General features: G+C 41.9%; 1 protein-coding gene across 1 annotated transcript; it reads left to right on the top strand.

Moving 5' to 3' along the window:
• The first annotated feature begins 32 nt into the window (after positions 1 to 32).
• larp1 (La ribonucleoprotein 1, translational regulator) lies at positions 33 to 27636 on the top strand. The gene is made up of 19 exons (XM_039663514.2): positions 33 to 540; positions 4663 to 4724; positions 5732 to 5797; positions 6523 to 6670; positions 7066 to 7197; positions 8323 to 8469; positions 9834 to 9996; positions 11661 to 11805; positions 11889 to 12063; positions 12698 to 12855; positions 14928 to 15296; positions 17652 to 17775; positions 19070 to 19275; positions 19885 to 19991; positions 21048 to 21205; positions 22201 to 22345; positions 23709 to 23818; positions 23908 to 24035; positions 25812 to 27636. Exons 1-19 carry the CDS (start codon positions 273 to 275, stop codon positions 26040 to 26042), a joined length of 3042 nt encoding a protein of 1013 aa, XP_039519448.2. The 5' UTR covers positions 33 to 272; the 3' UTR covers positions 26043 to 27636.
• The last annotated feature ends 204 nt before the right edge of the window (positions 27637 to 27840 follow it).

Raw genomic sequence — 27840 nt, 5'->3', positions numbered from 1 at the left:
CGTTGCCACGCCCCGCTACGCGTGCGTACGTGCGCGCTCACGTACAACGCGTGGTTCTTTCACATTGCCGTAAGTAGGGAAGACTAGTCTGTCGTTTTAAAGGTTCCAGGGGTTCTTTTACATGTTTTAATTGAGATTAGCCACTCTGCGTCTTAGACTGAAGCCTGTTTGGTCTAGGGGTGGAGTGGAGAGTGCGAGAGGCTCCCGCTGGAAGCACACACGTCGTTCGCTGATCATTGCGGTGGATTTGAGGGGTGTTTGTTAGAGGAGAAATGGCCACTGAGGTGGAGACTCTCCTGCCGAACAACTCGCTGCTCAAGCCGGAGGAGCTCGAGCACCAGGGCGGCGAAGACGGGGGGTTTGTGGGGAAGGAGCAGAGCCTGAAACGGGCGAAGGACGAGAGCAACAGCCAGGCGAAGGAGAACCTGGAGCAGGAGAGCGAAGACGACGCGTGTAAGACGGAGTTCACCGAGGCTCCGCCGCCCAAGGTGAACCCGTGGACGAAGAAGATGAGCGGCGTCAACGGACAAGCGCTGCACGGTCTGTAACGTTACCTGTGTGTGTGTGTGTGTGTGTGTGTGTGTGTGTTTTAACACAACAAACCGTTGGCAACGAGTGAGTTCATCATCGTGAGGCACATCTATGAGGGAACATGTTAAGTAATAACGTTAACGGTCTGGCTCGAAACGTTAGCATTTTAAACAACCTCATGTGGCCGTTAATAACGTTTCAGTAGGAATATTATCTAACGGCTTTTTTAAATGTTGCCACTGGCTTCAGAACGTGCAACTGTAACGTTCCCTCAATAGAACGTTCCCTCAAAACACTCAGAAATAACGCGTGCATTAGTGGATGGGAAGGTGTTTTTGTCCGCTGGGATGTCAAATGATGTTTATCGCGTTTCTCACACACATGACAGCCGATTGTTGGCACTTCTAGGCCTCGAATCTCTTTCGGGACTCACAGAATCAACTCGTACATGAGTGCAGTGATATAATGCCAAGCAAACCATAATTGTGTAAATTACAGTCGCAGATGAGACGCTAAATGTCTTCTTGTTGTTCACCTTCATCGCTTTTCTGAACAAATGGCTATCGGGTTAGCATTAGCATTAGCGGCCTATGGGGATCGAGCTCGTCTGACAGGCCGGGGCCGGTGCCGCTTTACTGTACATCAGCTGCGAATAAAATCACGATTATTTATCGTGTTACGTGATGTTGTCAGACTAGATGAGATGCCTTTGTTTACAGTGTTATGCAGCGATCGCTGGACGTGTGATTATCCGCTTTATGTTATGGCACGACACGTGTGAGATCCACGTGTTTGTCACGAACTCGTTCGGATTCACGTTAAAGCGTTTTTAAGCGCATATCTGGTCAAATGGTGTATTTTTTAAAGGGCGCTCGTGACAGCTTGTCTCTCTCGTGGTGTTTAATGCACGTGCGCGCACCAGCCCTTCTGTTAGCCGTTAGCAGTTAGCTTCCGATCACTCCTGTTTTATTAATATTCGTGTGCTCGATCGACTCATGGACGGGATCGCACGCATGGCATCGTTGCACTGCTTCATTTCATCTGCAGAAATGCTGTAACTAAGGGCTCGTGGAGCTGCTATCAATCCCAGAGTTCCCCTCGATGAAGGCAACGTGGTTTGTGCCATGTGATCACATGCGGACAGAAGCGAGTCACTGCTCCGGCTCGCAGTTTGTGTGTGTGTGTGTGTGTGTGTGTATGGGCTTCACGAGCTAATGCGGATGGGTAATTGGCGAAGGCCGACTGATCAATGTTGCTTAGACTCAGAATGCGTTGAGTGACGTCATGATAGTTGACTACTACTGTGTTCCGTTTAGAGAAGATCCACTGAGAGCCCGGAGACTCAGGCAAAGGAGTCAATATGCAGGAATTGAATTGTGTGTGTATATATATATATATATATATATGAAGAGTTCAGATGCAAAAGCCTCCAAGTGCCATTTGAAAATTTCTTCTAGAATGATTATTTTTATCAAGCTTGTATATTTAAGTTTAGTGATTTCACTTAAATGGCAATGATAATTACCTATTAATTGTTATTTAAGTGAAATTACTGAACTTAAATATACAAGTTTGATAAAAATCATCATTAAAGATGAAAATTTCAAATGGCATTTAGAGGCTTTTGCATCTGAACTCTTCATATATATATATATATACACACATATAAAATCTATCAGGGGTGTAGCGATCCCCTCATGTCACGAACTCACGATTCGATACATATCACGATACTGAACTCACGATACGATATTACTGCAATACATGTGGTAAAAGGTTAACAAAAAATGAACTTTAGATTAATATGGTAAATTTGGTGTTGCATTGTGTGTGTGTGTAAAGGAATATTCTTGGTCTTGGTGGTGACACCCAAAGACACCAGAATAACAGTATTCATGATTCTGAAGCTGAAAATACTGAATTATTTTAGACCAATATTCTTGCTCTCTGTCACTGACTAGATGTATTTAAAATAACGTAGCCCACTTTTTACACTATTATACTAATGCGTTATTATGCATTATATATAGTAGTACTGACACTAAAACTCTGAAGACTTTTGTTTTGGGTGAACTGTCTATGATGCACATTGTTGCATTTTTGTATTGTGATATTGTTACACCCCTATGCCATTCTTCTGCTTCGTCCCCGACGAAGACCGTAAACGGCATCAGAATGTTATATTAAAGCAGAGACGGGATCTTTTCTCACGCGCTGGTGTGTGTTTGCTACGGTTGGGGATCGCTTGAATCTGCTCATCGATTCCCATTCGTATCAATTCCTCATTTCGGGTCCAGTAAGGTATAAAAAAACAACCTTACATATCTGAATATCATAAACAAAAATCAACAGGCTAAAGAACACTTACACAGAGAACATATGCCTGTAGGAAAACAACTAGCCTGACTAATAAACATTTCATCATTATTATTGCAACAGACGCAACTGAACAAAGATATGATTGAAATAAACAGTGTTTTCAGGTGTTCAGGAAGAAGATGTAATAAAATGTAAAATAACACTTTATAAACATAGTATAGATTACAAAATTAAGTTGCAAAAGTTATTCAGTGAAGAACGAGTGTGTGTTCTGTCTTCTGTTGTGTGTGATTACTGTTATTATAGGAATATGTGCGCTGTTCCTTTAAGAGCCGCACGGGTCCGATACACTGATACATACACGAGGACAGAGAACACGAGTTGTCCTGCTCTTTAATGGGTTAACGTTAGTTAAAATGATCAGAGGAATCGAAATGTTTATTTTATAACAAGTATTCGATTACAGAATTGTAATACATTTTCGATCCCCAACCCTACTCTCTTGTAAGTATTCTTGGTTGGAAACTGTGTGCTTTAACATGAAGCCAGCAGGGGTCACACACACTTCAGGACATCAGCAAGCATAGTGTCCAGAACTCAAAGCTAAAGACCTTGTGTTGTTCAGTGACGTGTGCATTATGAAACTGATGGACTTCCAGACTTTAGGCAATGAATGGGAAACTGTAGCAATAGACCGATCTCTGAGAGGACTGAGTTCAGACCACACGTGTGTGTGTGTGTGTGTGTGTGTCTGCTGACACTCTTACAGCTGGAACAGACTCAAATCACACAAAGCAAGTTACCAGTAATCCGGTTCACACAAACAGCTTATGACCCAAATGAACATTCTTGGCCAAATATTATACGGGTATTTATGATTATAGTATCCACTCTCTGAATGTCATAATCCCAGACAGAACTTCATTTATTTATTCAAGCTGGTTTCAGGTCTCTAACCTTGTGTCATAGAGAGATGGGCTACTTTTTAAAAACGTTATACAATACTTTAATAATGTAAACTGAATCAGAGAATACAGTTCTTTACGGAAAACATTACTTTGCATTGTAGACTGGTTGCAACGATAGATGTTTATAGATCGTGTTTATTACGATATTGTTAAAATGTGCTGTTCTGAACACTAATAATTTCCCCAAGTTACAGACAGCTTTGCTTGGCACTCGTGTTCTAACTGGAGATGCTGCAGTGTCTGATGGGTATCTGCACACACTCCTGTGTGTGACTCAACAGAAAGGCGCATCATTTGGATGAAATATGTTATTGTATGTTTTCATCAGAGAGTAAATCATCTGCTGAAAGCCTGAGTTGACCCGGATCACATGGCAGACGTTATAAACACATTTAATGTAGCGTTTGCATCACAGGAGCTTCTCTGACCTGAGCACAGCTTCTCGTGTGTGTGTGTGTGTGTGTGTGTGTGTGTGTTTGCACCAGGCGTTCTTCTAAACCTGTTAGATGTGTGTGCATCTCCTTGTTCGTCCTGGAGCATGTGTGAAACTCTTTATGAAGTTACCTCACTTAAATACTCAAAATTAGCAAAATTAGCCCTGAAATGTTTTTTTTTTATCGTATGGTAATTAAAACTCTTGTATAATGTGACTTGGACTTGATGTTTGTGTTTTTATTGTATTTACATGATATTTGCCATGAGGATAGCTTTGAATGCTGGCACTAAATCTCTGCTTGTCTGAAATTCTGCTAGTGTGATTAGAATAACGAGGTTTACATAAATACTTCAAATTGAGTTTATTTGACCTGTTTTTAATTGTCATGCTCTTGTTTTGCTCCTCTAGAGCATTCTGGTCCCACAAAGGTGGTGAAGGCCGGGAACACCCGAGCGCGGCGCGGAGGAAAGGTGAGTGGCCTTCTCTGAGTCGCTCTACAGGAGCAGGACCGCTTTACACACACACTGCTTTACACACACTGCTTTCCAGGTTTGCAACATTACAGTTATTGAAGAGAGTGGCTTGTAAAGACTGAAGGTCCGTTCAGGCCGAGAGCGATGAGTGTAGCAGCATCCACACCTGCGGTTTATCGTAAATGTGTGTTCAGATGTAAATGTGTTCGTTCTCCTCACATAGATGTGATGGCTCTCTGTGTGTCGGACTCTAACACGATAATTCTGTCATTGGTGTTGTTCTCGAGTTCAGGGGTGTGTTCTCCATCTGCGGTGTTAGACACTCACACACACGTCAGTGTCAGGACGCTTCTGCAAGAAAATCTCCGCTAATGTTCAAGCGTCCGCCAATCAGACGAGCACAGTAGAATAGCAGCGCAATAATTCCGAATTTTGGTAGATTTTCTGAATATTGGTTGTTGGAGACAATAAATAACCCATATGCGGGATTTTAAACCTACAAGTTTTAAATTATTTTTATGAAAGTGACCATTATTATGGAGTAATCAAATGCAGGCTAATATAAATAGTTTGTGCTTTTGTTTTTACTTTCTTTTTTTATTTTAACTTTTAGTGAATTTCAAAACAAAAGCATTATTTTTGTTATTATATTGTAATGTTAGAATGTATTGTGATTTTTCAGCACCTTTTTAGACATAAAATATTGCATAGCCTACATTACATTCACTATATTTGTTTCCATATCCTTCAATATCAACATTGCTTGTAGGATATCATTTGGCGGGATGTTAAAAAATACAGATTGTCTTTATTCAAATAGAAAAATGTAGAAAATACCGATATGTATGTGTATATATATATATATATATATATATATATATATCGTCATTTAACAAAAAAAAAACAAACAAATATTTTGGCCATATCGCCCTTCCCTAGTGTGTGTGTGTGTGTGTGTGAGTGAGCTGCTGTCAAACGGGTTTAACGCTCCGATGTCTTTAAAGGTGGGGGATTTCGGAGACACGAACAACTGGCCGACGCCTGGAGAGATTGCCACCAAAGAAGTTCAGGTAAGAGCGCCACACATCTGACTGGAGCCCCAGCGGTGTTTCTCCACCTATACCTGATCAGAGATCAGTCCTGACGTGCGTCTCTGCACTGACTCGCCACTGACTGACAGGGCGCGCACAGGGGGATTGAATCTGACTTTTGGAGATGTAAGTCCTGGAAACTCCTTGAAACAGCCATATTTATGAAGACGTGCTGGAGTTATTGAAACCATATATGGTTAAATTATTTTACATTTTATTGATAAAACAATCTTTGCCCACAGAATTAAAGCTGCAGTCCGTCTGATATAGAGGCTATGAGTGTGATATTGCTCTTATAGATATCCAAGCAGCTTTCATTCTTCAGGCCAGTCATATGTTCATGTGTGAATCAGGAAAGCGATATCTGTGTCAGAGAATCATTTAAAGTTTCCAGTCATCGCTTCTGCTGCACTTTATTAGCACCTTTTTATTTATATGTGTAGTTCATTTTTATCCATTTACCTTTTGTTAGAATTTGAAATATAATCAAGAGAGATGTTGTTTTATAAATTAGATCTCTGATTTGTAGTGCTTAAAGATTTTGCAGTATCTGCGAACCCTGAAGTTAGCGCTTGTTTTACAACATGTGCAAAATATTGTCCTCTAGGGGGAGGGTTAGATTCATCATTACAATCGGCTTCCTTTTGACAAGTTAGTGAAAATATCACAATATGATTGCGTTTGTCTCTTGATGAACACGTCAGGTTGTGAAGAAGTCGGCGGTGAAGCGAGAGTCCAAGGGAAAGAGGGAAAATGAAGAGAGCAAAGAAAACCTCAAAGCCAAGTCTGACGACTCTGGAGAGGAGAAAAACACGGACGAGGAGTCGCAGAAAAACGGACACAAAAAGAGAGGTGTTTAACGCTTTACTAGATTTTAAAGCATTAGTTCACAGAATGAACATTTCCTGATCATCTACTCTCCTCCGTCATCGAGGATAGTCATGTCTGTCTGTCTCTTCGGTGGAAAAGAAATGAAGGTTTTTGAGGAACACACTCCAGACTCTTATTCCTCGACTTTGAAGCTGCACTGAAACTCACATCTGACCTTCGACCCGTTGGACCCCATTGAAGACACTGTATGGAGAAACAGCCTGGAGTGTGTTCCTCACAAACCTTCATTTCCACTGAAGACAGACAGACATGAACATCGCGGAGGAGAGTAGATGATCAGGAGACTGTAACTCTGAAGTGAACTCCTCCTTTAAGATGTGTGAGTGTGAAAGCTAATGATGCTGGTGATGTTGCAGGAAATAAGCACAAGTGGGTTCCTCTGATGATCGAGGTGAAGTCTGAGGGTCCACGCGAGCGCTCGGCCTCGAGGAACAACACGCGCCAGTTTGATCACCGGATCCCTCCGGGCGGCAGGAACGACCTGAGAGGTATTCACTCGCTTCTGCTGTAGTGCGCCGTTTCCCTTAATGCCCTGCTCCACATCCTGGCCATCTGATGCAGTACCACACCGCCATTACACGTGATAAAACACACCTTCATCTTTCTGCTTATCTCCATTAGCGGAAACACGTGTGCATATTACTGTTTCATACAAGGCAAACCACAATTTAAGATTACATATTTGTTATTCAATCATGTTTCGCACTTGTTTGATCTTGTCTGCTTACATTAACGTCAGCATGGAATAAAATCGCATCTATTCGCGAAAAGCAAATTATAGATCTTATTGTGAACAGCTCATCAGAGCATGCGTGTCATTTTCTTAGTTTGATCCACATCGGTCGTCTCTCCAGTGACATGCTCTGGGTGCTCCAATCGCGCAGTCCGGTTTAAGCTCCGCCCCTGCAAGCGGGCGCTCATCTGCATACACTTTTGAGAGCCACGCCCACATCTCAACATCCAAACCCATTCAGATCCGTCACACTGCGGAAGAAAAGATCTAATTCTACTTCCTTTTCATTGTGGCTTTAATTTCACATTAAATTATACTTTTGCAACTGCATAGCAACCACCCTGACTACCTTAGGAACCACATGGCAACACCCTAGCAACAACCCAGATCTATATCTATCTATCTATCTATCTATCTATCTATCTATCTATCTATCTATCTATCTATCTATCTATCTATCTATCTATCTATCTATCTATCTATCTATCTATCTAATCTATCTATCTATCTATCTATCTATCTGGCTTTTAAAACTACTAAACCCTAAAAAGTTTAAAATTAAAACCTTCAAACTTTTAAAACTACTTCAAATTTTCTGGCTAGGCATTTTCAAGCCAACTTGGTTTGTCTACAAACTTTTTTTATCTTGTATGATATGCAAACCCACTATCTATATGCACACGAGTGTATGCTGTACTTCCAGTTTTGGAGAGCAGCTGTCAGTCGGCCAGTTCCCTAACTGGGAAAGAGAAGCAGTCTTCAGAGAAGAGGACATAGGGATGATCACTACATAATCAAACTACCCGCCCTCAGACCTGACCTTCTGACGTCACTGGTGTCAGGCTCACCAACAACTCTTTCTCTTTGTGTGTGTGTGCAGATTGGCACAGCGGGAAGTACGATCAGGAGTTGAGGGATGACCATGACGAGGTGTCGAGTGTGAAGAGCGAGGGAGCGCCGTACAGAGCCGGGGCCAGGGGCCGAGGCCGGGGTCGGGGCCGAGGAAGAGGACGAGGAAGAGGCAGAGGTAATGAACTCCACAAGTGACCTTCGTCTACCATTGATTGAGCAAACACTGAGTCCAGGTCAGTCACACGCTCAGAAGATTACAGGCTCGCAGGACAGCCGTGCTTCAGTCGCCCTGTTTGAATGATTCTGCTTAGCGATTCCAGTAAGGTAAAAAAAAACATGGATATCATTCAGATTTAGTCTTCTTGCTAAATATTTAATTGTATCTGAATATCATGAGCAGAAATCATCAGCTAAAGAATACTTACAGGAGAAGCGTTTGCCTGTGGTTTTAAACACCACAGAAGACAAGCTGAACTAATCAAGCATTATTAAAGACAAGTAAACACTTGGTAATCAGAAAAGAACAAATAAAAAATGCAACAATTGCAACAAATAGACACAACTGAACAAAGATACGACTGAAATTAAGTTTTAAGATTTTCAGGTTCAGAAACTGATCAAATGTAAAATACACATTACTAATATAAAGTTATTCAGTGAAGAGCGAGTGTGAATTCTCTGTCTTCTGTTGTGTGGTTAGTGTTATTATAGAGACGGCAGGAATAGGAGCGCTGTCCCTTTAAGAGCGCATGGGTCCGATACACTGATGCACACAAGGACGAGTCTCTCGCTTGGCTGGTTTAGTCATATTGAAATGCTCACTGAAGAATCAATAAGAGGAAATTAAATTAATCTTATAACAAAATATTGGAATCTATTTTTGATTCCCAGCCATAGTCCTGATTTTATGGGTCGACTAGTGTGGGCTTTTTTGATGGGCGATGCTATGTTATTTTATCTTTAAATGAAATAATGTAATATAATATATCCCTGCTCTCAAACACACTGTAATGTCCTCATAATCTCCACTGCAGCTTCAGCTCTTTCTCTAAGCCCCGCCTCTCTGAGAGCTGCTCTGCTGTGATTGGTCAGGAAGCAAACGCTCATTATCATATCTGACTCTCAGCTCTTGATCACAGTTATACGAACCGTAACGATGGCGTGAGTTTTACTGTCTCAATCTCAGAAAACAGCGTCTTCTCGACACGAACAACACAAGCCCAACTCTTCCAGTCTCAGATTCACTAGTGTTTGAGGGCGGGGCTAAGAGAAACTGCTTAGCCAATCAAGACCATAAACTGGAATTATGTAAATTAGTCACAAACCTACGCAGGTTCATCGGGAAGTGAGACTGAATTACCGACGACTCGTTTCAGGGAGTTCAGAAGAAGCGCTTCTTTCTCTGAGACGATGACTCCATTAATCTGCAGTTCGATCTTTGAGACTACAGACCTTTCACATTCACACACAGTACATGGGGGTCATTTCTCAAAGCATAACGAGGGCTCTTTAATCGCCCGTGTCTGCTTGTTTCCTCAGGTCATTATGACTACTACTACGGCTATAAAGGCTTTGATGGCAAGGATGGAGCCTGTGGTCAGAAGTTCAACAGCACAGTGACTTACTATTACGACAACATGAGCAGTAACGACCTGTACACTGTGGACCACGACCTGCTCAAGGACTACATCAAGAGGCAGATGTGAGTAACACGGCCCCGACACACACACATGTGCATCTGCGTTCATGCATGTGACCAAAGCTGTGTCAGAGAGCCAACCGCATTCAGAACATATACCGTGCCAGGCTAACTCGACATGTGTTAATCACATCCAAAGTTTTACATTATACATGTGTGTACTGTGTATAGGAATTATTTTGTATATGTAAATACACTCATGCATCTAACTGTTTAAGAGATATATTTATACATAATTTATATTATATTTAAATATTTTAGATATAAATAACACATTTTTCTTAAATATATGTGTGTATTATACACAGTACACACACATATATGATGTAAACACAAACTTTTTGGATGCGATTAATCGTTGCCCAGCACTAGTAATTAGGGATGCAACTGAATCATTTGTAATCGAGCTGCACGACTCTGGATAAATTGAGAATCATCATTTTGTTTATTTGAAAACTATTTAATTTGAATTATTGCTTTTTAAAAAGTTGGATGAGCGAAAGATTCAACGACTCGTTCCGTTAGTGGACGAATCAGCGTTTTTGAACGACTGGCTTAATGTTTGTGACCCGCACTCGTCTTTATGAGCTGATCCTGCATCAGTTGAGATGTGAGAAACCACATGAACGAACACATCCACAGGAATTATGATTTAGTGATTAGTTCATGTAGTGATGGTACTTAAAGGAGTAGTTCACTTTAAAAAAAAAAAAACTTTTGCCGATAATTTACTCGCCCCCATGTCATCCAAGATGTCCATGTCTTTCTTTCTTCAGTCGAAAAGAAATTAAGGTTTTTGATGAAAACATTCCAGCATTTTTCTCCTTATAATGGACTTCAATGGGAACTGAAAGGTTCAAGGTCAGTTTTAGTGCAAACTGTTCAAAGGGCGATTCCAGACGATGAAAAAGGGTCTTATCAAGGACCCTTTGAGTCCTTCAAATCCTCGTTTCGCTTAATAAGACCCTTATTCATCGTCTGGTGTCGTTTAAAGCCCTTTGAACAGTTTGCACTGAAACGGTCTTTTGGACCTTGAGCCGTTTGGTCCCCATTGAAGTCCATTATATGGAGAAAATGCTGGAATGTTTTCATCAAAAACCTTAATTTCTTTTCAACTGAAGAAAGAAAGACATGGACATCTTGGATGACACGGGGGTGAGTAAATTATCAGCAAAATTTTTTTTTAAAAGTGAACTACTCCTTTAAGTGATCGATGCTTTAAGCTTCGAAACCAGTTTCAGTAAACGAGGCTTCATCGCGGTTTCGAAGCGTTTCAATGGTTCACCGCTATGATCTCGTGACCCCTAAACCCATGTCTAGATATGATTTTATTTTTTATACCGGATAAAATTTTAGAAATGTTTACAGATATGACAACACATTTATATAATAATAATAATAAAACAGTTAAGTCTCTCATCGCTCTGACTAAACAGACCCTACAATTTAATAAAGTAACACGCATTATAGAGGCTGTTCAGATTCAGTGGCATTAGATCACTTTTTAAAGTGTTTAATAGATTACGCCTTTACTTTTACAAAACAACTGTAGATGGTTTATTCGTTTTTAATGCATGTTTTGACACTGTTCTGTCCAGCACGTTCAGCGCTTCGGGAGCAGTGTGTGTGTGTGTGTGTGTGTTTCTCACTGGTGTTTGTTTCCGCAGCGAATACTACTTCAGCAGTGACAACCTGGAGAGGGACTTCTTCCTGCGCAGGAAGATGGATGAGGAGGGTTTCCTTCCGGTGTCTCTGATCGCCAGCTTCCACCGCGTGCAGGCGCTCACCACCGACGTCAGCCTCATACTGGAGGTGTGTCTCTCTCACACACACACACACGCGCGGCTGTATGATCGACCGCGTCTGTAACCGATGAGGTGTGTTCTCTCTCTCAGGCGCTGAAGGACAGTAAAATAGTGGATATCACGGATATGAAAATCCGCTGTAAGGAGGAGCCGGAGAAATGGCCCCTGCCGGGCCTCGCCTTGCCCGACCAGTCGCAGACGGACTTCTCCCAGTTCATCAACTGCCCCGAGTTTGTTCCCAGGACCGTTGTGGACAAACACACAGGTGAGCGCTGACTCGATGCGAAGGGCCGTTCTGGGCTGTGTTTCCCCACATACAGTCGAGTATCATCAGTTCAACGAATCTGTTTCCCAAAACAATCTTTCTAACGAACATTCGCAGACAGCATCTCAGAGGTGTGTGTGTGAGCGACAGATCTCCAGCTGTGTTAGAAGAGTTTCTAGTGTTCATGACATGTGACTCAATAAATCCTGACCTTGAGCACAATAAGCAAGCTGACATTCAGTGCAACCTGTGTCTTTCATTTAGCACACACACACACACACACACAGATGTCATTTACGACTTAGAGTTTAAGAGATTTAAAGTGTAATTTGTGAAGAGTGCGCGTGTGTGAACGACTCCATGAGTGAATCTGGAAATAGAGTAAAATAACTGAGAAAAATGATATTCCTCAGATGCCATAATCTTGATTTATTAGCGAAACATCTCACATTAATTTGATCATTAACGACAGTAGTTATTACTCCATTACCTGCGTGACGTCATTAACCAATACGGTTGAACAATTAACTTGTGACCGCATGGTTTGGGGAATCAGTCGTGATGAGCTAGTTGATTCCTCAGCGATGTCGTACTGTGATGCGCTGACACCCTGACCGAGCGCTTGACCCCACAGGCTCCCCGAGATCCTCCACACCGCAGCACCGCAAGACTGATGACGTGAGCAACCTGAAGCTGATGCCCAAGGGCCTGTCCGCCAGCCTGCCGGATCTGGACTCGGAGTCATGGATCGAGGTCAAGAAGAGGCCGAGGCCTTCGCCCGCCCGACCCAAGGTAGGAAGAGCAGGGTTTCAAAGAGGAGTTCACTTCAGAATCAACATTTCCTGATCATTTACTGTCCCGCACCTCATCCAAGATGTTCATGTCTGTCTGTCTTCAGTGGAAAACTCTCTTTTTGAGGAACACACTCCAGGATGTTTACAGAGCCAACGTGCAAAGACTAAGTCAAACATGATTAACAACAAAATAAATGAATAACATTTAAAACAACGATATCTGGTGATTTTGAAAAGTCTTTCGTTCTACTCTACATTTATAAACCAGAACACGCGTGACCTTTCACCCTGATGACGTAATGTGTGTCGCAGGACCAGCATTAGTGGTTAAAGTGTATAAATGTGTGTTTTGTTGTAAATGTCGCTGGTTTGTCTCGATCAGACTCTTATTCCTCGGCTGGATCGTGTCGAGACTTTGAAACTCACATCTGACCTTCGACCCGTTGGACCCCATTGAAGACACTATATGGAGAAACATCCTGGAGTGTGTTCCTCACAAACCTTCATTTCCACTGAAGACAGACAGACATGAACATCTCGGATGACGTGGAGGATGAGTGAATGATCAGGAGATATTAATTCTGAAGTGAACTCCTCCTTTACGAGTCGAGTCCGATTCCTGGTTCTGGAATCGATTCCTCACTTGTTCGATTTGTTTTTGATAGTAAGATTTTTTTATGAGACATTGGGGGACGCCTTGTGAAAGGGACACAACTGTTGGGATCAACACCTCAGAATCAAAGAGTTGGTTATTTTTGGCCGTCCTAAACACGTCTGGGTCATTTGTCCCACCTCAATCATTTGAAATTTGATTTATTTTCAGCAACAACTCTTCCGCACGTTGAGTTGATGCAAAACCATGACATAATACAGATATATTTGAGTTTAATCGAGGGAATGAATTGGCGTCAGTTTCCCCTGGGAACAGACTCCCTCAGCCGGGCCGAGCGGCAGAAGAGCGGCTGGGGGACTGGATTTACCAGGAGAAACTGTATAAGTAAAACAAACGATTATCAGTTTAAACTAAAGCTTGGACTTGATATAGTGATCCTTACAACTCACGCAGATCTAGTGATCCAGTGGATACTGACATGCGGCAGGAATCGTGTTTATGAGCCTGATTTCACCAAACGGGGAAATAAAGCAAATTAGCCTGTAAATGCTTTATATAAATACAATAGAGAGCTGAAGTTACGACGTCACCCTGTAGGCCAAAACGCGGAAGTGAGTTAGCATATTAGCATTACGGTTCCCTCGCTCTAAAGTCTATGGGATTTTTGAATGGGTTTTTGCTAAATCGCCTGAAATAAGGTCTGTGGTGAACAAAGCCTCTAAATATTTTCACGTTTTGATCTATGACATAGAACACACAGTTATAACCTGCTTATGGTTTTTAAACTTTATTGTGTCTGATTGTGTTTTTTAAAATCTTTATAGGCTTCAAAATGTATAACTTTTGGATTAACTTGTAAAGATTATCTTGCTAGTCAAAACGTGTAAGGGTCACAACCTTTTTTTGTGATTTTCCAAAAGTCTATGGGGAAAATGCATTGCGTTTCGACCGAGGGAACCCATGCGCCGCTAGCTTCCGAGTTGTCCTACAAAGTGATGTCATCACTTCGGCACTCTATATTAGGCCTAAGTCCATGTGATCACTCATATCAGTGTAGTGTCTATCATCATATCGGCCAGCCATAAAACTTGTGTTTTTTATGTCAGTGTTTATTTAAAAACATCCAATTATGCAGAATATACGATGGTAAATATTTAATTGAGTTTTCAATACAAAATAAGGTACGATATTACCCCTGACACAAATGCTTGTATCCAGTGGTTTCTGTGCATCACAGCGATCCGTTTGCTTCTGTTCTGTAGCTTTCGTCAGTCCGTAAAAAATATACCTCAGATTTCTTGTCGAATCTAGTTCAATCTCACCTCTCTCCTGGTGTAGATGAGTTTTGTGTTTCGTAGCATTCACACTGAAAACAAATACTGCCACTCAGTGTGTGTGACGCACCCTCTCGTGCTCTGTGTCGGTGCCTGCCTCATCATCATCATCATGTTTTGCAGAAAGCGGATGCGGTGCGTTCGCCCGCTCAGACCGGCCCGGCGACAGGCGAGGAGCCGGACGAGCCCGAGGAGCTGGACTTCATGTTCGACGAGGAGATGGAGCAGATCGACGGCCGGCGCAACACTTTCACCGACTGGTCGGACGAGGATTCGGACTGTGAAATCGACGATCGAGACGTCAACAAGATCCTGATCGTGACTCAGACGCCGCCGTACCTGCGCAAGCACCCGGGAGGAGACCGCACGGGGAACCACACCTCCAGGTCCAAGCTGAGCAGCGAGCTGGTGAAGGTCATCAACGACGGCCTGTACTACTACGAGCAGGACCTCTGGGACGACACGTACGAGCCGGAGTACGCCACGATCAAGGTGAGCGCTTATCCCCGAGGGAGACATGCACAAGAGCCTTTCAAATCATTTCGGTTCACTTGACTTTGTTTTTTTTTTTGTGTGTTTTGGCATGTTTGAGCATTTCCAAATCATCAGAATCAGGAATAGAGAGAAAAGCAGGATAACATCCCACTCTAGTGCGCTTAACTCCTCATTAAAGGGGAGACTCGCTGGTCTTTTCTCCTCTATTGTGTCGTATATCGAGTGAAACGCTTCTGGAGCAGAAAACACATGTGGGTGGGGCTTAAATATGTCTGTGGGGAATTGATTGGATGGTTGTGGTTTGCATATGGCTGATCTCATGTGAGTGACAGGTTAAAGCCCCGCCCTCGTCATCAGAAGAAAAGCTGCAAGTTCAAGACTATTTAAACACATAAAAAGAAAGTTTTTAACCCTTGTGCATCCTTATGGACATTTTTGTCCTTTTCAGTTTTGTTTTTTTGATCACTTTGTCTGTGTTAAAGGCAAGCTAACTGCAAAAAACTTGGCACAGGTGTGTATTTTTATTGGAATTTTACTATTTCACTGTAATTTTCTAAAAAAAAAAATATTTTTTGCATTAGGTACAAAAAATACTCCCTCTCAGCACCTTTTGGACAAAAATGTCCCCATTGAAACCCATTAAAACTGCCATTTTCAATCCCCGGTTCAGTTAACTATAAAATTATCCAATCTTTGTTAAGAGGCTTTCATTCTGATGGCAAGGCTTCAAAATTTTATTTTTTACTATTTTTTATCAGATGGTGCCTTTTTTTTAAGTTTGGTCTATAAAACAAATATCGCTTTATTCCTGTTTTCTGCTTCGGCATATTATAGAGCCAACGGGATAAATTATGCAACAATATTTGTGTGGGTGTGTTGGTATGGATGTCAGAGTGTGGTTAGTATGCGTGTTATAAAAAAATATGTGTGTGTGTGCGTGCATGTGTGTGTTTGTAATACTGAGAGAGAAAAACTGCAAATTCAAATCCAATCACTGTGAGCTCCAGTGGGGTTTTGCTGCCACCCAATGGGGAAAATATGTTACTACGCCCAAACAAACTGTTACCGAAAGCTCATTTTTTTGAGATATCATCCTCAAATTTGGAACACAACCTATTTAGATTTATGGCTTTGATTTTATTGCAGTTTTGAGTTCAACCTGATTTAGAAAATATATATTTTATATAAAAAGTCTCAACCTATACCTATATAACTTTTTTTTTTTGGATTTACTTATTATTATTTTTTTTACTTCAGCAATAATCTGCAAAGGGTCTTCTTTAAAATGATACCAAACTTAAGTCTGTGCTCCAAAGTGTCACATTTTTATGACAGTTTTTTGATATGGACATTTTTGTCCTCCTCTTACCTATGTGTAACTTTTTTTAATTGATGCACAAGGGTTAAAATTGCATTGAGATCCTTCAGTGTTTTCATTCAAAACATTGGAATATCTTAGGCAATAAATTGTATCCCTCATCTTTGATCACTAAAATGACATTTAAACGTTTTTTCCTTAAAATATCTTAAATGTAACTCGACACCCTCGCCTCATTTAGTATGTGCGGTTCTATGAATATCATGGTTCTCTTTCCCTCACTCAGAGATCCACTGGTAGACGATCACCCGTTGATCTGATTGGTTACAAGGTGGTTTGTGACGTCAGAAACACCAGCGATTTCAAAGCGTGTGTTTGAGACTGTCTTTGGTTCAAAATACTCAGCAATGCCGTCCACTTATCAACTTGCACACGGTGTGTGTTAAAGCGGATTAAACACAGCACACACACACATAAACATTAAACACTGGATTTACACCACAGGGGGACTTTAAAGTGGATCAGTAGTGAAGGGTCATGTGACGTGTGCCCTGCTGTGTTATGAGCGTGGACAGCTGATCTGAGGTGGTGTGTGTGTTCATTGTGCCGGCTGTCATGAGATGAGTTTAATTCTGTCAGATTCTGGGTGTGTGTCCATTCTCGTGTGCTGCTTTTCTTCTCGTGTGTGTGTGTGAGAGTGTGTGCTGTAGCGCAGTGTTTCTGGACCTGGCCGGACAGAATGGTCCTCCACCCGAGTGTTTGTTGTGGTCTTTTGTGCTGTGCTCTTTGTGCCGCTCACGTGCGAGTCCTGTAAGGCCAGCAGAGCCGCTAGAAAAGCCAGATAGCGTTAGCGTGCTCACTTTACTGCTGTTTGACTAGCAGCCCGGGGGGTCATGGCTCTCTTCGGTGCACAGGTATGTGTTGCTGATGTCAGGAAGTAGCATTAATGTTTAGCTTCTCCCGCTGGATTATGTGGAGTGAGGATGACTGTGTGTGTTCTGGTTTTTGTAACTCTCTGTGTCTTTCCGCAACAGCAAGAAGTGGAGAACTTCAAGAAGGTGCACCTGATCAGCAGAGAGGAGTTCGAGTGCCTGACCCCTGAGCCGCCCATCGACCCCAACCAGGAGGTTCCCCCGGGCCCGCCCCGACCCCAGCAGAGTGAGTTCATCCCCGCACCGCCACTCCTCCTGGTGTGGCACGGGTTAAAACAAGTGTTCATTCGTTTACGTCCCAACGTTTCTAACAGTTACGTCTGTTACATGTATTGCAAAAGCCTTCAAATAACGTGTAATTTATGGGCTGTCTAACCGGTTGTAAATTGACACATAACATTATAAACTTGACATCCGCATCGAACAATATGTGCATACTCGAGATGCTCTAATATGAACATTTTGGCCTTAATAATAATAACCCATAATTATTTATATTTGGAAGCTGAAAACCAAAATGTTGGCCGATAAATCTAAATTTGCTGGACAATGATTAATCGCATCCAAAATAAGATTGTGTTTACACTGTGTGTGTCTAATTATTTTGTATATTATAAATACATTTATATATTTAAAAAAACTTGCTATTTATATATAAAATATTCATATTTATATAGAACAAATTGTGTTTAAATGTATATACATTATATGCAAATATTGCTTAAATATAAAAATGCCTATGTGTGTGTGTGTGTATATATTTAAACAAACTTTTATTTTGTATGCGATTAATCGTTGCCCAGAACTAACTTTTATATAATTTTTGAGAGCCTGGTTACATAAACAAGTCTCTCCATTAAAAGCCATGTCCCAAACACACAATTATAACGATGATCATGTTAAGTAGCCGATACGACAGCCTGCCGCCGCACATGTTGATCTGAACTGTATTTTCCTTTTTTGAAGTGATTTCAAGCCATTTAAAGCCTTCACAACAGTGCACAGATGAAGGAAACAATACATTATTTTATTATATTAAAAATTAACATATATTGGGCGATACCGATATGGTGTCAGATATATCGTGCATCCTTAGTACATATGTATATTAATAACATTTATTTTAACAGTTAGCCTACACATGTTTTACAACATTAGCCTCGCAGGTCTTCAACAGGTCTCCACCGGCTCTAAAGAGTTTGTAATGGCCAACAGACCACATGAATTGTCTTTATCATTTATTTATCATGTGTTATCCTGGAAGCTCAAAGCTTTTATAAGGGAAATCTCACAGATCTCAACACAGTCGCTTCGACCCTGAAACCTTACGCAGGTTCAGGCGGTCTCGAGCACACAGTGCCATTGCTCATACGCTGGGAATAACTGGATCATTTGATCAGTTCTGACTGTAGATGAGAGAATTAGGATGCATCGGGAAATCATATATTTCTTCTCTTAAACTCGTTCTCAATACAATACAACTTGGCTGTGTGTTTAACCTGGAGTGTGTTCTCCTGTAGTCCCCACGGAGGCCTTGGCCAACAAGCTGTTCGGCGCCCCGGAGCCGTCGGCCATCGCTCGCTCTCTCCCGACGACAGTGCCTGACTCGCCCAACTACCGCAGTGCCCGAACGCCCCGGACCCCCCGCACCCCCCGCCTGAAGGACCCCACGCAGACGCCACGCTTCTACCCCGTGGTGAAGGACGGCCGGCCGCTCGATGCCAAGGTGTGTGTGAGCCCGGTCCTGCTCAGAGGAGTGCAGAATCACCACTTCCTGATCATCTACTCTCCTCCGAGATGTTCACGTCTGTCTTTCTCCAGTCGAGAAGAAATGAAGGTTTGTGAGGAACACACTCCAGGATGTTTCTCCATATAGTGTCTTAAATGGGGTCCAGCGGGTCGAAGGTCAGATGCGAGTTTCAAAGTCTCGACACGATCCAGCCGAGGAAGAGTCATTTACAACAAAATACACATTTATATACTTTAACCACTAATGCTGGTCTTGACCTTTCACCCTGATCTCGTAATGTGTGTCGCATCACAGCTCGAGCAAGACCAGCATTAGTGGTTAAAGTATATAAATGTGTGTTTTGTTGTAAATGTCGCTGGTTTGTCTAGATCAGACTCTTATTCCTCGACTGAAACTCACATCTGACCTTCGACCCGTTGGACCCCATTGAAGACACTATATGGAGAAACATCCTGGAGTGTGTTCCTCACAAACCTTCATTTCCACTGAAGACAGACAGACGTGAACATCTCGGAGGAGAGTAGATGATCAGGAGACTGTAACTCTGAATGCCCGAGTCTCACTCCCGCTTCTGTCCTCTTCCAGACCCCTCGCAAGAGGAAGACGCGACACAGCTCCAACCCGCCCATGGAGTGTCACGTGGGCTGGGTGATGGACTCGCGAGAGCACCGCTCGCGCACCGCCTCCGTCAGGTGAGAGTGTGTGTGTGTGTTTCAGAGATCTCCTGTTGTCTTCTATTGAATGTTCTGATCCCATCTGACCTGCAATGCTGCCTGAATCACACACACACACACACACACACACACTGAGTCTGGTTTCTCATGAGAGTTTTCCTCCGTGCTGTTACTGATGGACTTCTGGTTTCTGTCGCCTTTGGCTTGCTAATTTGGGGACATTTAATTCAATATTATTGATCTCCTGCATTGACGGCATTATATGAGAGCTGAACGATGACATCACTGTTTTCTCCAGAGTTTTCTTCATAAAAACTAAATAACTTTTTTACATCACTGAACTAACTTGATTGTGTTGCACTATAGAGCTGGTAAGTCCCGCCCCTTCCGCTAACCCCGCTGGACCTCTAGGTTAAAAAATTGTCAATGCAAGTGAATGAGAGAAAATAATTATTTTCTGATCCCGTTTGAATTTTGCAATGAATAACATATGTTGTCTGTGAATTTTTTTTATGAATTTTTATTTTTATATTTTAATTTTTTATTTAAATAATGCTACAATTTAGGAGGTCGAATTTTCATACGGTTAGACTTGGCGTGAGCACTTTGTGGACTACAACTCTTCGCTGCTTTCGACGCGTTTGATATACGTCACCACCACTAGCACACGGATCCCGCTAAACAAACCATTGTTTGAATGGTGACATTTGGGTACAAAACACACAGGCATCTCGATCTAATTCCTTAGATTATCGCACCGTGATTTGTGGAGACGTGTAGTCTTTCTCGTTATGTCTATTCCACAACTGCTAGCCAAAGAATCATACAATAGAGTAACTGTCAAACTCGTTACATGAGAAATTGTATAAAAAATTCACAGACAACATATGTTACATTCATGGCACAATTCAAACGAGATCAGAAAATAATTATTTTCTCTCATTCACTTGCATTGACGCTTTTTCAACCTAGAGGTCCACTTGGAGTTTTACGGATGGGCGGGACTTACCAGCTCTATTGTCCTGTTGTGTCAGTAAAGTGCTGTGTGTAAATCTGCCTCCTCTTTGTGTGCAGCTCGACCGCGAGCCCGTCGGAGGGCACCGCAGCGATGGGCAACTACGGCTGCACGCCTCAGTCTCTGCCCAAGTTCCAGCACCCGTCGCACGAGCTCCTGAAGGAGAACGGCTTCACGCAGCACGTCTACCACAAGTACCGGCGGCGCTGCCTCAACGGTGGGTCACGCAGGGTCATCACACTTCACTAGTGTCCGCTATTCCCTTCACATTGCAGCTGCGAGTATTAAGATTATTAGAGTTGACTGTGAGTGAGGTTTTGAATGGCTGTGGTTCTCAACTCGTTTGGTCCCACATCCCCCTGCTCATCAAGCCCTGACCCATATACAATAGTCAACATTTGAAGCGCATCAACAGCTCTACAAAGATGTCCTGAGACGAGGACGGTTAGTGTTTAAGATTCATGTGTAACTTGGATGAAAGGTTTTGATCCACTTCAAATGTTGACTACTGTATTTATATATCGGCCTATTATAATAAATTTGGTTTCTCAATAATTGACTCACACTATTACTGTTCCCCTTTCCTTAACATACACATAAACTGTAAGAATATGACTAATACTGATAAACAGTAGGCCTATGAGGTTAAGCTCTTACAATGCAAGCCCAAACTTGTGTTTAATACAATGTTGATATGAGCAACTTCAGTCATTTAAAAAATATAGATACAAAATAACCCAAAGTGAAAATAAAGTGGGGGTTTGAGGTTATAGAAACAAGTTACCATGGTGATACACGAGCTGAGATGAATAATAAACATCGGACCTGCATGCTCATCCTCCTCAGCGATAACAAGATTTATTGCAATTTTACTTTATTTTGTGATTTACTAATTTACAACATAATGACATTTCATGCTTGTAGTCTCTTTGCGCTTTATATTTAGTGATGCGATACACCGTGCTCAATTGAAGAGTGTGTACTAGCGCAGTATAACGCCTGACAGGACAGCATCAGTTTTTCTGAAGGGAGAGAGACTTTATTTCAGACCACACTTCCTGTTGTGCCTGTTCTCTGAAGTTATCGTGATTCGCCTCTCACAACATAACATGCTCTGAACACACTCTTAAGCACGCAGAGTAATGTAAAAGTGCGTACCGATGGCCTCTGTGATGGCGATTATAAATTGTGTGACTGGTTCTCATCCTGCAGAGCGCAAGCGTCTGGGCATCGGCCAGTCTCAGGAGATGAACACGCTCTTCCGCTTCTGGTCCTTCTTCTTGCGGGATCACTTCAACAGGAAGATGTACGAGGAATTCCGACAGCTGGTGGTGGAGGATGGGAAGGAAGGATACAGGTATGAAAATAATGCTTGATGCTTCTTCTCTGAACAGGAGTTTCTGCTGGAGAGCGGGGTTCAGCGTCACCCCAGGGTCATCAGGAATGAAACGTTGGTGTTTGGAGAGAATTACAGGCACAATTACCTGTTTTTGGGCATTTCAATTCTCAGCTAAATCAACATCTCTGTTTTAGGGTGGTCAATGTTAAGGCATGCGATTTATGCAATTATTTAATGCAAATAAGTAACTGAAGCATGCAAAATCGCATCATTAATGTCATTTACATTGCGATCTACTGAAGTCTGAAGTGTTTGAATCACCGGGATAATCCCGCAGCGAGCTCTCCCTCTCCACGCAGTCTCAGGATGGGATGGACCCAATATTTCCCACGTATTTTTAGGAGGTTGAACACAAACCCGTATGAAAATTTCTCACTCGGTGTCCAAGAACCCTTAAATCCGATTTCTCTTCTCTGCTTGCTGTCAGATCATCTTAAGCCGCTTAAATCCAGGAAAGTTTTCAGTTTAACTATCTAGAAAATCAATCAATCCATGATAGCGCTAATATAAAGAAAACCAGGCTGATTACATCAGAGAAAATACAGTAGATTTCAGCGAATTATTCGTGTCATTCATATAATAATTCATTATTCATACCAGTGTCTGTTTAGCTTTAAAACACGAGCTCTGTGATATTCTGTGATTGTCTCTGACGCGTCGCAACACAGCCTGAGCGGAGCCGGTCAGATGATGCGCACTGCGTTTCTCTGCTGGATAGCGCACGCCGTCTCGCTAGTAAAGTCTGATGGATGTGGATTGCAATCAAAGGTAAAGATTGCGGTGACGTACAGGAGTCGTATAGTAGCACGAGTGAGCGTTATATTCATGTGCAAGACAGTGTGTGTGTGTTCTCGACACACTGATCGCACGTTGTATTTATAAAGAGACACATTTCAGTATCTTCACGTTATTTCCACACATTCAGGATAAAGTTTGGATTCGTCATGTTGCTGCGTTTAGTAGTTCTGAATGGGTCTGTGTGCTGTATATGCCGTCAGATCAAGGCTTGAAGAAATTGGTTTTGTGGGAATCACCCTTCAATCTGATAGTTTACTGTGCTGGATATAGCAAATGATGACCCAATGAACTTAATTTCTCAAGTTTGCGATTAATCCAAATGTAAAATCCTTCTGTTGACGAGCCCTCCTGTTTACATGGAGCATATGATGAACAAAACTCTATTTTTCATTTGTTATTAAAAGCTGATAATTAAACTTTCAGAATTCAGTGTTGTCAGGATGGCGTTGGACTGCATTACCAATGTGATCTTTAGTTTAACGTGGTGATGTTCTGAGTTGACGGCGCGGTGTTGGTTCCTCAGGTACGGTCTGGAGTGTCTCTTCAGGTTTTATAGCTATGGACTCGAGAGGAAGTTCAGGCCGGACATATTTAAAGATTTCCAAGAGGAGACCATTAAAGACTATGAAGCAGGTTAGTCTTTGCAGACAACAGATGCATTTGTGTGTGTGTGTGTGTGTGTGTGTGGAGCTCTTGTTCATTTCCTCTTCATACACCCTCAGGCCAGCTGTATGGACTCGAGAAGTTTTGGGCTTTTCTTAAATACTCGAAAACAAAGAACATGGAGATCGACCCCAAGCTGCAGGTCCATTTAAGCAAGTTCAAGCGTCTAGAAGACTTCAGAGTGGACGTAAGTCTTGCACTGTCATTTTCAAGCATGGAAACAAACATGGTTCATTTAATAATATACATTAATTGGATTTTTCGAAATGAAAAAGTTTGGGATTTTTATCATGTTAGAAGTCACTTTGTCCTACTGTTTTCCTTCTTGGTTGACGTCACGTGTCCAGTTTACAGCTGCTGTTTTAATCCGTCTCTTGTCCACTTCAAACCACTTCTGTCCTGATTTCTTCACGGGTCCATTTATTATTCCTATAAAGACGTTATCTTGAACATGTTTATATCGCCAGCCTTTTCTATATATAAACTATATTTTAATTAAACCATTTGTCTGTGATGCAAATTTGAAATTCGCAGTTCAGAAGAGAGAGAGAGCGATCTCTCACGCAAAGCCACAGCACGCGCAACACGACAGCCCTGCTTAATGAGTGACAATCAGGACAGAACTAAACATTCAACGTGGTTACACTTTAGATCTGGGATATTATTCTAATATATTTTGTATTTCGGCTTCCAAAGATTATAAAAAGAAGATATTTGAGATAAAACCGTTAAAAAACAAGACGCATGATCTGTCCAGCTTAACTTCCTTTAGCCTACTTCACAGCACTGCGGAGCGCTGTCAGTTTTCCTAAAACCCAAACGTACCGTCAGAATCAGCACGATCGGCGATTGTTGCACAATGCTGTCTTCTACTGTTGCGAGATAAAGAAAATGGCTTTTAAAAACACAAAAACCTGCGCAAGAGACGCTGTCCACAAGGCGGTGCGCGCTCCGAAACGGACTGCAACGAGACAAGTAAAGTAGCCTATACTTGGGCTTTGTGTGTCCTTAACTATCAAATATACATAAAAATGTCAAAATGACCAGCTCTGAGATTCACTTAAACACAGTTTATTCACTTAAACACAATTATGTCTTAAATGGATGTAAATAATAGGGAGAAAATGATGGTGCTTCAGTCCCCATTAGATTTGCTCTCGGTCTTAAAGGGGCAGCAGTCTAATAGCCTAAACCTGCTGACGATTCAGCCATTAATGCAAATCAAACAACAAAAGGCAGAGAAAATCACTCACAGCTTTTGAATGAGTAACTTTAGATTTAATAAGCATTAATCTATCTATGATAAACTATACAGTGCTATTTTATATTTGATTGCTAAATTAGGTTTCTTTTCAGACAAACAATTACCTGAAAAGATATGTTAGTACACCTTCCTGAAATTAAAGCACTTTGTATATAAGTTGTATCTTTAATTAATTGTATTCTTGTGTTTGTACTTGTTTTTTTTTGTATATAAAACAAAAAAAGCCTGCACATTGCTGCATAACAAAAAGATATTTTCCTTCGTTTTGCTTTTTCTATTTTACATTTCAAAATATAAAGTTTAATTATGTTCTTAATTCTTAAAAAAAAAAAAAAAACACCGAAAAGAACCGTTAAGAATACCGTTAAAGTACCGGATCGATAAGCGGTATCGGTAAGAGTAGTAATACCGATAAAACCTTAACGATACCCATCCCTAGTCTTTAGTGACTGAACGCGCGAAACTTCTTACTGAGATTTTAGTTGAACCACACACAATACAGATTTTCACTTACCATGATATATATTTTTGTACTGCGATGAATAGTGGCGCGATATATCGTTGCAGCCCTAGAGTGTAATCCGATCGACCAAACCCCATCATAACACCAGCTGTAAACAGGCCCTGAGAGATGCTTCAGTTTCAGGAGTTGAAAGGTTATGCTCAAGTCCCAAACCATGTGTCATTTCTTGCCTTCAGCCGCCCATGGAGGAAGGCGGGCGTAAGAGACACGCTTCCAGCGGAGATGGCCGTCGCCGTCACCCTTCCCAGCAGTCCAACCGCTCCCAGAACCAGGTCACTTCAGGCTCCGCCCCCCTGGCTGGAGCTCCTCCCACCAGAGATGCTGCTTCAGGCTCCGCCCCTCCCACCAGAGATGACGCCAACACCCCGAGCCAGCGAACCGCCTCAGACGGCAAGCCCCCGAAGTGAGCGTCTCATGGGCCGCGGGTCCGACCGCCCGAACACAAGCATGACACAACGGCTCTCCAACGAACGGCTCACGATTGTCCAATCTCGGCTCTTCCATCTTCCCCTCATTCACAGCATTGTGCGTCAGAAACGGACAGCAGAGGGCATGAGAAATACTTCCATTCTTCGTTTTATTAAAGACTCTGAAGTTTTATTCCTGTTGTGTCATTGGGGTACACAAAGGCTTTAGTTGAATCTTTCTGCTTCATAATCCTCAGTGGACTCGCTGTTTTATTTGGCTGAACGACGCGTGATTCCACCATGATCTTTTTTTTTTCTTTCCTTGTTAGAGATTGTGTTGAACGATGATAAGATTGCTCTTGACTAGACTAGGTACTGGATGAGGCAAACCCGTAACACAGAAAATAATGCAAATACTATAGATCTGCAGTTGTTTGAGCGAGATGATTTTATGTTACCCGTTTTTTTTTTTGTTTTTTTTTCGGGGGTGGACGCTAAACTCTATAGCTAATAACTTTTAGCGTACCGTAAGCTTGGCCATCACTGTGACACTAACGTCCCGCCTGCCAAATCCTCTCGCTTGCTTCCAAGTGTCACGGCCTGTTACAGAAGACGACGGCTCGTCAGACGTGAAGCCGAGCTCGTCGCGGACAGATGCTCGTTCACCGGCAGACTCGCACCATCTCCTGCCCACGGGAGTCATTACCAGAGTGTTGGTCCTAGTGTACATATGAATTCAAGAAATTAAGAGACATTACACCACCTTGGCTGTATGTGTCATTTATTGTTTATAGAGATATATTTGCCTTACGTGTTCACCTTTTTTATGCTCGCCCTAATGAGTTTTGAGTTATTATGGGTATGTTTTAGTATCACTTTTAGCTTTTCTTCATACAAACAGCATGTCGGTCTGAGTAAAGGGAAACTGACCTCAGGGTTTCAACTGGAATCATGTGAAGAAAGGCAAACCTTTGATTATGACGATTACCTGAAAACTTTTGGATCATAAGCAATATTCCAATCTAATTTACGGGATTTGGCTGCCATATGAACATCTATACATTTGTTTGCTGAAATCTTTTCGGTCACGCTCTCTCTGGTAATATTTGGATTTAAGTTTTATTTCATTTTAACTCTCGGCAAACATTGAGCAGTTGCCCGTTTCCCTCGGCGGGCGTCTCCATTCGAAGTAGCTGTGGTCAGATCCTGATGAGAAAAATCTTGTGATCACTGATATAATTAAAAGGCTTTTATCCCACTAAACGGTCTTTTCCATTGTGCGAGTTCATGACGGGTGTTGTGCTTCTTCAGAGGTCGACGACTCGGATTATTGGGAACAGGCGAAATAATTCATTAAGCCATATAAATAACTGTATGTGATCCATTAAAACTGTTAATATTCATTACCATGACTCGTATATACATTCGGCTTATTGAGAAAAGAAAAATGGAAGCTGTAAAATACTTGAACCAAATCTTGTATCATAACACTTCATCTGAATTATAGGCAGATGTGATTTGCTATTAGTGTGATTTGTAATTTTGCTTTTAATAAACAGAAAAAAAAAACTTTAAAATGATCAAAAACCTTAAATCAGCTGTTGAACTTTTCTTATTTTCACAGGTGTTGGGATATCGCTGATATGTGCACATCCCCTCTCAATTCTGTTGAGTCCAGCGATTTTCGAAGTTCTGGTTTCTTCAGGTGATGTCACCTCATTTTGGTATCGCTGCTGCTGGACGAAGCATTCGCTGCATGTTCAAGGTCCTCCACTTCATATCTAAGATGAGGTTTGAC

The sequence above is a fragment of the Pimephales promelas genome, chromosome 19 (assembly GCF_988280905.1).
Source record: "Pimephales promelas chromosome 19, fPimPro1.hap1.1, whole genome shotgun sequence".
Taxonomy (NCBI): Eukaryota; Metazoa; Chordata; class Actinopteri; order Cypriniformes; family Leuciscidae; genus Pimephales; species Pimephales promelas.
The sequence above is the reverse complement of the archived record's forward strand: the minus strand, read 5'-3'. Positions and strand labels throughout refer to the sequence as shown.